Source organism: Cimex lectularius, unplaced genomic scaffold, assembly GCF_000648675.2.
Source record: "Cimex lectularius strain Harlan isolate CLEC.00 unplaced genomic scaffold, Clec_2.1 scaffold234, whole genome shotgun sequence".
Taxonomy (NCBI): Eukaryota; Metazoa; Arthropoda; class Insecta; order Hemiptera; family Cimicidae; genus Cimex; species Cimex lectularius.
In genome coordinates, this window is record NW_019392804.1 from 572,696 (window position 1) to 585,890 (window position 13,195).

The 13,195-nt window shown below is 31.5% G+C and overlaps 1 protein-coding gene and 1 non-coding gene across 7 annotated transcripts in view; one reads left to right on the forward strand and one right to left on the reverse strand.

Annotated features, from left to right (window-relative positions):
* The window catches only part of LOC106664721 (tyrosine-protein kinase Btk29A), a 30,324-nt gene that overhangs the window by 4,150 nt on the left and 12,979 nt on the right, over positions 1 to 13,195 (forward strand). For 2 of the 6 annotated variants that reach the window (XM_024228113.1, XM_024228111.1), the window contains exons 2-6: positions 4,920 to 5,032; positions 5,107 to 5,175; positions 7,931 to 7,990; positions 9,402 to 9,569; positions 11,097 to 11,301. In XM_024228113.1, the coding sequence (XP_024083881.1) occupies positions 5,125 to 5,175; positions 7,931 to 7,990; positions 9,402 to 9,569; positions 11,097 to 11,301 (484 nt within the window). In that variant the 5' untranslated portion in view covers positions 4,920 to 5,032; positions 5,107 to 5,124. Of the gene's footprint in view, positions 1 to 63; positions 277 to 4,919; positions 5,033 to 5,106; positions 5,176 to 7,555; positions 7,666 to 7,930; positions 7,991 to 9,401; positions 9,570 to 11,096; positions 11,302 to 13,195 lie in introns of those variants that run through there. The other 4 variants (XM_024228115.1, XM_024228112.1, XM_024228116.1 and 1 more) reach the window with 4 other exon arrangements.
* LOC112127337 lies at positions 13,003 to 13,119 on the reverse strand. Its single transcript, XR_002910515.1, has one exon. It is a non-coding gene; the product is annotated as a small nucleolar RNA SNORA24 (small nucleolar RNA).

Sequence of the window (13,195 nt, forward strand, 5' to 3'; positions counted from 1 at the left end):
TTTGATTACCCTTGTCCAACGAGAAGCAAGGTCGAAAATCTCTTGATAGTCGATTGAGTCATAAAAAGAGTCAATTCTGGTTCAAGACTTTGTCAGTCTTCACATTTTTTCTGCCTAAGGCTATTGTTGAGACCCTTAAAATATCTGTTGGTGACAGGCCTGAAGAGCTTAGTTTAAAGTTCTTATGTTTGGAATGACACCGAGCAAGCATGGTAGAGTAGGTCTGATCAGGATCCAACAACTCATCATAGTGCACTTTTAGAAGTCAAGAAAATAGTGAGTAAAACCTCTGATTGATGATGCTTATGACTGCTTAAAATTATTCTACAGGATACATTTTTCTCATAAGTGATTCTACCCAAAATCGTATCTGTTTTTAACTAAAAGCTAAGGATAGACAAAGTTTCTCACACATATTCTTTGATTATGCATCAAACAGCCTCAGTTGCTTTTAAGCAAAAATAGGGCTTGGAGATTCAGCAATGTCCATATTGATACAATTTTATTTGTTGAAGTAATCTGTTTCCTTTTGTTACACTTGCCAAACGAGAAGCAAGGTCAAAAATCTCTTGATCGTTGAATGAGTGACAAAAGAGTCAATTTTGTTTGAGACGTTGTCAGTTTTTTTTTCCTGCCTAAGTTTATTGTTGAGACCTTTAAAATATCCATTGGTGACAGGTCTTAAGAGCTTAGTTCAAAGTTTTTAAGTTTTAAATGACACTGAGCTTGAAAGCTCGAGTAGGTCTGATCAGAAGGCAGCAGCAAGAAAATAGTGAGTAAAACTTTTTTTTCTGATTAAAGAGACTTACAGGATACATTTTTCTTTACTAGCATCTAAAACAGTATTTGTTTTTAGCTGGGAGCTAAGGATAGATAATAAACTTCATGTACCTGAATTGCTTCTCATCAATAATTTTTGGTCTGTCATCATGAAATTTCTAAAACCAAAATTGCACCTTCTTGATAGAGAATGAACCATCACCAAACACGGAAGAAGTTTTCCAAGCAGCCTCAGTTGGGCTCATTAAGCAAAAAAGGCAAATTTTTGGTTCAACACGGACCATATTAATAAAATTTTCTTCCTTGAAATAATCTCTGTTGCCTTTGACTACCCTTATTCATCGAGAAGCAAGGTTGAGCACGATGTTGAAAGCGCAAAGCACTTTTGAAAAAAATCCTAGATAGTTTATTGAGTCATAGAAAGAGTCAACTCTGGTTCAATACTTAGTTGGTTGTCAAATTTTTCATGTCTGAGGCTATTGTCAAGTCAAGAAAATAGTGAGTAAAACTTTTCACTGAGTGAAGAGGCTTATGGCTGTTAAAATTATTATACAGGAAGCATTTTTCCTTACAAGTGATTATATCCGAAATTGTATCTGTTCTTGTCTGTAAACTAAAAATAGATAAACTAACAAACTTACTAGAGTCAGTTAAATTGTCATAATGGTGTTTTAACCAGGAGGCAAAAAGCCCATAATGCACCTTTGGAAGTCAAGAAAACAGTAAGTAAAAGTTTTCTCTGATGGAAGTTTCCTTGTGTCAATCATATTTTTATTTGATAGCAATTGATGAATTATCAATTAGCATCTAGCAATCCAGTCTTGTGTGTTCTTTTAGTGTGTTGACTGCAGGTCTGTCCTGCCTGTATTGATACGATGTGGTGAATGGTAGTGGTTGCAGATTGTTTAGGGCATCCGTATTTGCCATGCTAGGGGTTCTGGGTTCAAATCCTGGCTGAGCCATTGCTTCTTAATTGATAATAGTATGCAAAATGTGTTGTAAAATGGTTTGACCCCTCGTTTGTGACACGCAATGGGTAGTTGGATGTTAAGCCCTCCTGAATGACAAGAATTGACTTTTTAACTTTACTTACATTGTCAGTACACTTTTATGTATGGTATGAGTAATTCAAGGCAGTTGGAAGCTATGTGGATCTGTTTGAATTTAATCTCCAATTGCATCTCATCAAAAACCTTTGGTCTTGCATCCTCATTGTGAAATTTCTAAAAACAAAATTGCACCTTGAGAGTATATGATGCAACAACTCCAAACACTGAGCATTTGTATGAGCAGTTGCTTTAACTCTAGTTTGTACTCATAATGCAAAATAGGATGAATTTGGGATTCGGCACTGATCATGTTAATTTTAAATTATATCATATTGATTTTTTTAAAGGCTTAACTAAGGCTAGATTAGTTTAATACTGTCTTTATTAAGAAAAACATTTGGTGTTTTTGCAAGAAAAGATTGCTTTATAATCCAATCAATAAGAAAAACACTGAAGCCTAAAAAACTCAATTAATTTAAAGTTAGACCTTTATTGATGGTCAAAAAGTCAACATATAAAAAAAAATTATTAAATAGTATGTATGTGAAAGATTGGCTTTTTAAATGCAACATTTGTGTCTATTTAGTAGTCAATACTATCTCCTTTTCATATCAGCCATTGTAAATGTTCTTCAATGTGTATTTAACACTTCTTTATTCGATAAACTTATCATACTAAATTAGGCAGGTAAAAATAAACAAAGCCATTTTCACAACGTTAAATTGTCCAAAATTTACATATATTTATTAGAAGGATAGTCTGGAATGGGCTGATCGGTTTTCCAGGCACAACAGCCATTCGTGCTAATATTTCATGTGCTTTTTCGTTTAAAGAGTGTTTTACGTGTTTGTTATGATGTTTTTTATACACCGTTAAGATAAACTGTTTGACGTATATGTGTGCCATTGAGGAACGTAATTGCTACAAGCATGTCAGCATTATAAGATCATTACTGCTTAATAAAAGTGGTCAATTTGCTAATTTGATTAGTTGCTTTGAGGTTCTGGCTCCTGTTATGGGTTCGTCTGTTTATTTGATGTCTTCAAACCTGGTTTAATATAATTTATTTAATGCCATATTCTTACTCTACTTGGTTGTGGGTTGAAGATTACGCATAAGGTGGTTTTCCCTCTTGTCATCCTGCTGATAGGTCTTTTAGGCTAAAGGCCTGGTCCCATGCTAGTAGCAAACAGTGAAAAATTATATTGATGGCATGTTCGACTGTGCTTTATTTAAACCTGATGGTGTTTGTTTTGAAGTTTGCTTCAGCTAATTTGAAGTTGCCTCTGCAAAAAATCGAGAATCACCATAATGTGTACTTTTTTTGTCAGGTGCTCTTTCAAGCTTCTTAGCATTCTCAAATTTTTACTGCTGAATGAAAAGTAAAACTAACATATGAGTGTGGGTTTGTGTGTGTGTGTGCGCGCACGCGCCAAACTATCGCATTAACATATATTAACTTAGGTGTTTGATGCTATATCTACATTCTATAAGCTGAGGCTCAATCTTTCTTTCCCTTTGTGCTGTGACCACTTTGATGTAGTTTGTCGAATTGTTTACGCTCGATGTCTACAAATTTAGAAAATATCCATTGTTTGCCAAGTTTACAATTATACATTGATTCTGTGTCCTTTATGCCTTGGAACCCTTAGTGATTGGATGTTGGTGTATTTGTGTATCAGCTTCGAATTAATTTGTTTCCAGTTACAAAGCTTTGATCACTTGACTGTTCAAATTGACGGTTTATTTCTGGGTTTCCTTGCAAATTGCATTCATGCTAATTAATTCTGCCTAGAAGACTTGTGCTTTTACCCAGAGATTTTGTTGTTTGCATCTAACTGGCACATACTCTGTTATTTGATTGCAACTTATATTAAAAATTAAAATAATTGATGTAGTCACTATTGTGGCCACATGAACATTAATGGTCCATTCTTATAAATTCTAAGCAGGAAATTGCTTTTACTAAGATAAATAATTTAAAAGGCAAAAAAAGGAATATAAAAGGTAACTTTGAAAAATTCTAGGCTAATTGCTCCTGAGCATTTTTAAACCCTCACTTAGTGCAGTATTGATTAGTATTCACTGTGTAAATTTGCATTACTGATGACCCAGTTGTTTTTCTCTTTATTTTTTGTTTTCTGAGCATCAAAACAAATGTGAAGGTTATCACAAGAGAATATTTTTTAAATACAGTGTATCAAGGCAAGATATATGGCAGGACAAAATTGAAGAAAGATTCTTCTGAAATGTTAAACTTCCTGGGAGAAGTTGCTGCGAAAATGTGTTGATTCACGCGTGTACAATATTCTGTTGTATGTTAAAATCCAATGCTCTTTTGACTCATTTTATCAAGCTTATCAAAAGTGTTTTCATATTGTGGCTTTTTTTCTCACAAAATTGAATCAGCATGGTTCTAGTACAATTATATCTTCAAGTGAATGGCAAATATTGTTTATCAAGAGTAAACACGATTTACTAAAAAGTTGACCAGTTTTTGAAAATTAATTTCCACATACTACATATGGGTAATTATTTTGTGAACTTACATATACATATAATATGTAGGAATAAAATATAGAATCAGAAATCAAATGGTGTGATTAAATCTTCAAGTGAGCAGCAAACATACTTTGTTCATAGAATCAATTAAAACACAATTTTCTAAAAAGTAAAAATCATTATACTCTTGTAGTTCATTTTAAATCATTTAAGAGGCTTGGTTCCTGTAGTTATGGATGTAAATGGGGAATGCAGTGGCCAACTGGTTAGGATGTTAAACTTGCATTTGCCATGCTAGCGGTTCTGGGTTTGAATCCTGGTTTAGCTCATGTATTTTCAATTGAGAACAGTATGAAAAAACTATTGTAAAGTGTTTGAACCCTCATCTATGACACCCAATGGGCAATTTGACGATTGTCCTTGTTCATAGTTTTTTCCCCAAATTTAAACTATTTATGTTTTACATGTATTTTGCTACTTTATTATCTTTACTACTACACTGTTTACTGGTAGTTTTACGTTTTGTGACAATCTATTTCAGAAACGATACTGTAGAAGTATAATCTTATTATTATTTTTTACTTTTAGTGACATGGTAACTTTGCCAAGACAATTAAAGTGGGAGGAGATGCTTCCAGGTGAAACAAGAAAACATTAAATAAATTAAACTGGACTCCCCTTCAGCTGTGAAAATTCTCCAGGTTTGTATGGTTTTATTATGTTTACGCTCAGCAAAGCAGCTTAAGCTAGGAATCTCATTTTTTTGTGTCTATAGTTCTGGTGCTTAAAACATATGAGTTTTCGCTTTAATTGGCTGAAATGTCACCATGATCGTTATGATCTTGTAAGTATATTTTTTATATATTTCTGTTTTATATTTTTACCTGTTAAATTGAACCTATATTCTTGTTTTCATTTTCTGCTCTTTTATTTTTATTATTTTCACTGTTATTATTGCGTCAATTCTTAATGCTACATATTAACTTCATTAGTTTCAAATTACTTTTGTCAACAGGTTTACTTGTCTATTTCTATCTCAGATTTTCATCTTCATCTTACATATAAATGTATTAATTTCATATTGATTGGCAATTATCTGCCCTAAATCTCATTAAATAAAAAAATAGAATAGGTTCCCCACACTTATATAAAATTGTGTGCTTCACTGTGAAAATTAAAAATTTCCAACTTATTGAATAAGATTAAATAATAATATATTGACTTAATTAAAATTATAATACGTTGTAATAGTAATAAACCATTATTTCATCAACCAGAAAATAAATATTAGTGCGGTTTCAGTTTCTTACTTTCTCTTCCATCAGGCCCACAGCGTTGGCAAATAGTAAGGTACATTTTAGAACATAAATGATATTATAAATTTCAATAAGAACCCAGCTCTGTACATACAGGATAAAAAAAGTATCTGTGTGTTAAAACATTTATTTAATTTCGGTGGGGAAACGTTAGTTCAAAGTTGACTAATGTCTTATTAACCACGAGGTAGAGGGTGTCATTCCACTAAATGAAATACCTTTTTAACATGACCGGTTTCACAAGTTTCTTTCTCGCATCTTCAGGTGCTAACATGAACCAAACAACAATTAGTTATTATTGATATAAATATTCAAAGTCAAGGTGACATTTTAAGGACACACCTTGTTAAACTGTATAAATATAAAACAAAATACAATATATAAAACATTTTGGGAATAGAATATTGTCCCATTGTCTTGACTGACTAGTATTGTTTGAAGTAAACAATGCTCCAACAACCTTAAGTAGGTTAATTGTTGTTTTGTTCATGTTAGCACCCGAGGATGCGAGAAATAAAATTGCGAAACCAGTCATGTTAAAACTTATTTAATTTAGTGGAATGACACCCTATAACTCTTGAAATTTGCCAAATCCACATCATCTTCTTCCTTCACATGTAAGGAATTATTTTGTAACTTTAATTATAACAACTAACCATATAATTGGTTGGTACACTGATTGATCTAGGATGCAAGAAGGTACAAGGTTGGGAGTTTTTGGCCCAAAAATGTACTAAATTCAATTTAAACAGAGGTTATAAAAACAAAGACTGTAATGTCAGATAGTCAGGCAGCCATCAAAGTATTAAACTCAAATACTAGCTCGAGAATGCTAAATTGCAAAACCTAAGGTTAAACTAACACTTGCACCGCCATCAGTAGAAAAATAATATGAACAGCCATGAAGGGACTTTTAAGTCTGGTTCCCCCCCCCCAAAAAAAAAAAAATTATGATACTATCTCTCATGGAGAAAAAATGAATGGACAGCAAGGTTATTTGGTGTTTTTATTCCTCCTGGACCTGGGGCAATGGGAATTGAACCCACGACCGCTGGGTCTACAAGCCGAGAATGTATCACACTGACTACTCGGTTCTCCTAATTTGGTCTGTACCAGTCATCTTGGTTTACCTATCCTCGCTGGGTTGGTCTGAGACATGCTTTGACATTTCGCCATCTTCAGTGTTTCCAAGCATCCTGGTGACCAATTTACTAAGGACCAAATTACATAATACAATACATACAATAACAAAAAATACAATAAATATATCTATATCTTTTTTATTAAAACGTGTGGAACCTTAAAAGAAAATATTATAATGTATGCAGGGAAAGGACAACATGCTAGTGATTTTCCATATCTCTATCTTTCAGTTAGACTAGAAGATCTGATTTTGCGTTCATGAATATTACCTATGAATATTTGTATAAATTCATTTGTTTTGTTGTTGTTCTTATTAGAAAAAAAAACACATTAAAATTCAGTTGTAACACAATGTAAGAGAGCTTTTTGTATAGTTGTGCTGGGAAATTAAGTAAATAATATAAGTATAATAATGACTGCTAATTTTTTAAATCTAAAAATAGTATTTGAATTTTCATTCATTATTTACTCAATTGTTAACTTGATCTCTTCTTATAAATATTTTTATTAGATTATCAAATGTTTGCTTTCACCTTCATCAAAGTCATTATTTAAATTTAAAAAATTTTTGGTACTCATTTTCAAATTCTTTTTTGATTGATACAAGACTTCTTGTACAGTTTGACATTTTAAACCAAACTTTAATTTTTTTTGTTATATACAACATGGTTTATTTATTCTTCTAAAATTTGAAAATTAAGAATGTCTTTTTTTTGACAGTTGTAATGTTTATATTTGTGCTTATTCAATATTGAATTGTTACAGCAGTGTGACATTGTTTTAATCATTTTAAGAGGTCTTTCCCCTACTTTGTCGATTATTAAATAGATGAATACAAAATAGAAAAACTGCAGTTGTTTAAGAAAAACACAAAGGTAAGGTGTACATTAAAAAACAACAAAAAACATTGTGACTTGATCTAAATAAATGTAATTATGAATATTAACAATGAAAATAATTGTTAAAATGTTTAATCAAGATATTAAGAATCACATGTAAATTACTGCACTAATTTATAATCAACAACTAATTACCATTGACATTATAAAATAGATTTTATAATGGCGCACATATAATTATGTTTTGCGCACATAAATCAATATGAAATTAATGTAAATGTTCTTGGAAATCTGCACATAGACTGTTCGATGCATGTTAAACTTTTCACTGATTCTTGGATTGGAACATTGGTTGTGGTTGGTAAGCATCCGTCTGTTAAAAAATAATTACTAATTTTTAATTGTATCAGGTCGTAACATAAGTCCATAGCGTTTTTTGATGGTAAATTAAAATTTAATAAAAAATATATGAACCATTTTGTTCCACTACTTGTTGCCATCTTTCATGTAACTTTATAATTCCCTCCTATTAGAACTTCTTAGATTTTTGAGTGATGGACTCCTTGATGGATTTACAACAGTCCTCAAGTGTAGTAGTTTTTCTTTTATTCGAATTTCGAGGACCCCAGAATAAGTGAAAATCTGAAAGGGGTTGTGTTAAGTGGTGAATATGCTGGGTAGGGTAGGACCTCCTAGCCTAGCTCTAACAGTATCTGGGACATCTGTGTAGACATGGGGTGAGCATTATCCTGGTGCAAAACGATCCCTTTTGTTTTGTGATCAACCAATGCCAGATTTGGGTCAATTTTTGACTTAAATCGCTCCACTACTGCAGTACACACTATAATTAACAGTTTGGTGGGAAGTAGAAGCTCATAAATCATTAGCAACCTCTTGGAATCCCACTAAATACACATTACTTCTTGGGACGTAATCCAACTTTTGAAGTATTAAAAATGGGTCGCTGCATTTTTCCCAGGTTCTAAGGACCCTCTTTTCATCCCTGGTTATCTATATTAAAAAAAAACAAAAAAAAAACGGCCGTTTACATTGCGTTTTAGGAGGGAATCATAGATGAATATGGGTTCAATAAATTCTCAGTGAACATGTGAAGAACCCATCACTCTGACAAACATATCCAGTTAAATATCTCTGGGATGCCTCATATCATTCATTATGGGTTATTTGAGACAAAAGCTTAACCTGGTCACCGTCAACACAGTTGAAGGACGACCAGTGTGTTTTGTGTATTTGAAATCAAAATCTCCATAACTAAACTAAGCAAATAATTTACGGACAGTTCTTTCTCTTAAAGTGTCATCATACACATCCCTTCCATCACACAAATTATCCTAGTAGTCTGTGGCTGTGGCTTTTTTTCCTTTTCGGTAATAATAATTTAAAAAAAATTAAATAACCAGGTTACACTATTTTCCCTCCATTTGAAGTTAGTAAATTACCTAGTAAAAATACTAGATCTTGAATGAAACTTATGAATAAAAATATCTTAACTAATATGTTTTCAGTGTGTAAATAATAATGACTGAATAAAAATTGCTTCAAAACACGTGAGGGATAAAATCAAATGATTGAAAAATGTTATAGACTTATTTTACAACCCAATATTATATTGTCGCATATAAATTCTGGTATTGTATTAATTGTAAATGAAGCTTGATAAATAAGTTAACACTTTGGTAATGATGGCTTGTAATATTTCATAATCTTGTTTCTTTTTTCCTAGTAAAATTGATTTTTTGTTTTTGTTTTAGGATAATTACAAAACTGTAATGGCCGGAAATGATGATGATGAAATTATTAAACAAGGGCTGATGATAAAAAGGTCTCAAAACAAAAAGCGATTCACTCCTGTAAATTATAAACAGCGTTGGTTTACTTTAACTAGGAAACAATTGGTGTACTATGATACTGAAGGAGATGTAAGTATTATTGCCATGCACTTTTAATTGCACCTATAGATATTTATGAGGATGGACATTGTTATTTTTTACTCATCTACTCTGCCAAACATTAGGGAGGTCTAGAAAATTAGTTATTCCAGTTGCATGGACGACATCTTGAGTCTTAGAGGGTTTGCTAGAGATAAATTCTAATAAATATAAATAAGAAATGTAATATAATAAAGCCCTGCTTTCACTTCTTATGATTTTGAGAATAGTTTACAAAGGTGGATCAAAAATGTAAGTTCTTTCATGTTGTCAGTCTCCTTTATACTAATCTAATTTAATTATATTTGCAGAATTTTGATTATGACTTTATTTTTTATATGGCTTGATTTCACCATAACAATTTACATATTTGATTGTAAAATATATATAAAAAAATTATTAACTTAGTAAATGATGGCCTCTAAAGAAGTATTTATCCATAATAGTTAAGCACATAATTAAAAACACTTAGTACTGTTTAGAGGTGATTAAATATATAATAGAAATGGTTTACAAAGTGTGATAGTCAATTGCACCCCTTCAAGTATTGATTTGGAGTCAGTTTTTATGTTTGGATCTTTCTTTACTTCTGCAAATTTTTAAAATTAAACTGTTATAATATAATAAAAATATATGTGTGATAGTACGGTTGAATTTAAAATATTAGCACGTAGGTGCAGTGACGAATGATAAAATGTTTAACAGGACTTGCTTAGGGGTGGTTGAAAGGGGAGGTTTTAATGTATCATTGGTGTGAGTGTCTGAAGCAGGAGGGGAGGTATGACTAAGAGGGTGGTTTGAAAAATCAATACTGCTCTTCTACATCTGGTAACACCCATGTTATTATTACTATAATAATCAATAATTGGGTAATGCTAAACAATAATGAGATTTCTAACTTTTGTTAAACCGGACGTATTTTTTTCCTTTTGTTATTTTTATGGATCGACAAGTTGAACAAGTTGTACAATTAGTGATTACAAGTGATATAAAAATATGTTCATGGTATAAAAATATTTAGTAAAATATATTTTAATTGTCAAATAACTTGAATTATTTAATAATAGCTGGAAAAGTAAAATTTTAATTTTAGCAAGGACAATTTTGAACTACCATTGAAAAGGCCACCCCTTATTACTTGTGCTTCAGCACTGTTACATGATGGGGTGGGGTTGGGATTACTAGGTAGGGCTTGGTTGAAAAGTAGGCTAAATTGTTGCTGCTTAGCAGTTTGTTTTTTAGGTATTTAGAGAATAGGCACGTGTAAATCATAATGTAGTGGATAAAATGTGGACAAATAAGTTATTTAGTTTCAAAATGTTTTTTATTTCAATGAACTGGGATTATAGCTTTGGTTTGATAAAGTGAACAGGTACCCATTTTGCAAAATCATTATTTCTTCCTTACTTACCCTTCAAGTTATCTGTTGCATTTCTTTATTTTTAATTATTTTATTGATCAATAGTTTATAATTTTTTTTTAGTGCAGAAATTTCTAACTTTTTTTTTTTAACTTTAGAAACGCAAAGAAAGGGGTAAAATTCTGTTGAGTTCAGTCCGGTTTGTGGAAATAGCAAACCTACAAGACAGCAGCGGGGAAAATTCAGTGCCTCAGGGTTCACCACTTCAAGTGGGATACACGGAGTCTGGACAAGATTATACGCTCTATTTGCTCGCGAGCAAATCACAGGAAAGGGATGACTGGATTAATGTACTGCGATCAAGTAAGTAGTAAAATATTCCAGAAATTTTCTAGTTTCTAGTCGATATCATAGGTCCAAGTAGTTTTTGTTTATTGATCCATTTTTTAGGAGTTGTGTAATGATATCTTAATATATTTTAACATACATACTACTACTGTCGACTCTTGATAATTCGAAACGTAAGTGACTACAAAAATAATTTGAATTATCAAGAGGAAAGAAAAAATAATTATTAAGAGTTGATGTGCATTTCTAAAAGTCCTTACTTAAATTGTACATACATAAAACATAAAAATAATAAAAAAGAGGCATTAGATCAACTGTAAAATTGAACATTGCTAAGCATTATTAAAGAAAATTCATGAAGCGGTTTTGGTTTCAATGTGGCCTGGCATCCTTTGTGGCCGTCAAACATAACAAATTAGAGAAAATTAGAAGAAACTTTAGGTTGTAAGGAGGTAAACAATATGTTGAAATGTAGAGAAACATTCTAAAGAAAAAGTCAAATTATAAAGAGAGGAAGTGGCTACATTTTGATTTATACAAAGCTCTCTCTCACCCCTTGTTACAAAAAATATTTCATATTATCTAGTTTCAAATTAACAAAAGCCGACTGAAAATANATGCATAAAACTTGATAATATGAAATTAATCTCTATTAATTTTGAAATATTTTATTTTATGCTATTGATTATTTGTAGTAAAGGACAAGTTTGAAATTATAAATCATATGAAATTTATTTGCGTTAATTTTAGGTTGGTTATCAAAGCATCAATAAGCAAAATATACATCTATTTTTCAAACCAATACTTAAACCAATCCCCTTCTGTTTTTTTATTATTTGTGGAAACAGTAAAATATGTTATATAATTTTTCTCTTGTTGTCGTTTGTTATTTCATAATTTAATAATCTCAGCATCATGTGGGAGATTGGTTACAGACTAAAGTCTCTCACATGATGCCAAAGAGGAAGTTGGTCAGAGCTTTGAAACTAATACAAAGAGAATAAATTTATAAGTTGTATGAGTTCAAGATACAGCCCTATACTGACAAGAACCTCAGGTGGCTGGGTCGCCGATTTCAATTATATTTTTTTTGTGTTTTTATATAAAAAATATTAGACCCGTGTTGGATCCAATGGGCCTCCTGAGCTGGGAACAAAATGTTTTAAATAATACATACAATATTTTTAAAATTTGGTGTTCTGACTGTTGTGCATCACTCAATTTGTTTTATTAAGGTGGATAAGAAAATAATATGACGACTGTATTAAATGAGATTAGAGTATAAAGAAGTCACCAAAAAATGAAAAGAATAACAGTCAAGTAGGTGGAGGAAGCGATTCGGATCGGTTTTAAGCACCCTTTAAAGCTGTTAAATACAATTATTATAGCAAACAATAATAGGCATTTTTGGACTAAATCAGCTGGGGCTTTTTTGTTCTCTGTTCCACTTAAAAATTCAGAGCTCCTCTGGATTTGATATCCATGGTATTACAACCATTGGAAGGCTGCAATTTCCTTCTTTGAAGCTATATGAACAACCTTTGGCTTTTATGCCATTATAAGTGAGAAAAATAAGGTCGAAATAAAACAAAACTCCTCCTTTTATTGTATTTCTCTTGTTCTAATGTATTTAGAAATGCTGTGTTGTTGCCATTACATGTAGCCTATAAAGTTTTAAATTGTTATAAAGTTTCCTATGGATCAGTGGCATTGTTTGAAGATAACTATTTTTGTGATTAAAAAAAAAATTACAAATTATGTATATCAATATAAACCATCCCATGGCAATTATGCAATTTTGGCATAGTGGCCAAGCGGCATAGCAAAGTAGGTTAACTTTTTTTATGCAAGAAACAAAGTTGATTTTCGTTTTCCACACTCCCAAAAAATGTATGAATACAAGTTTATA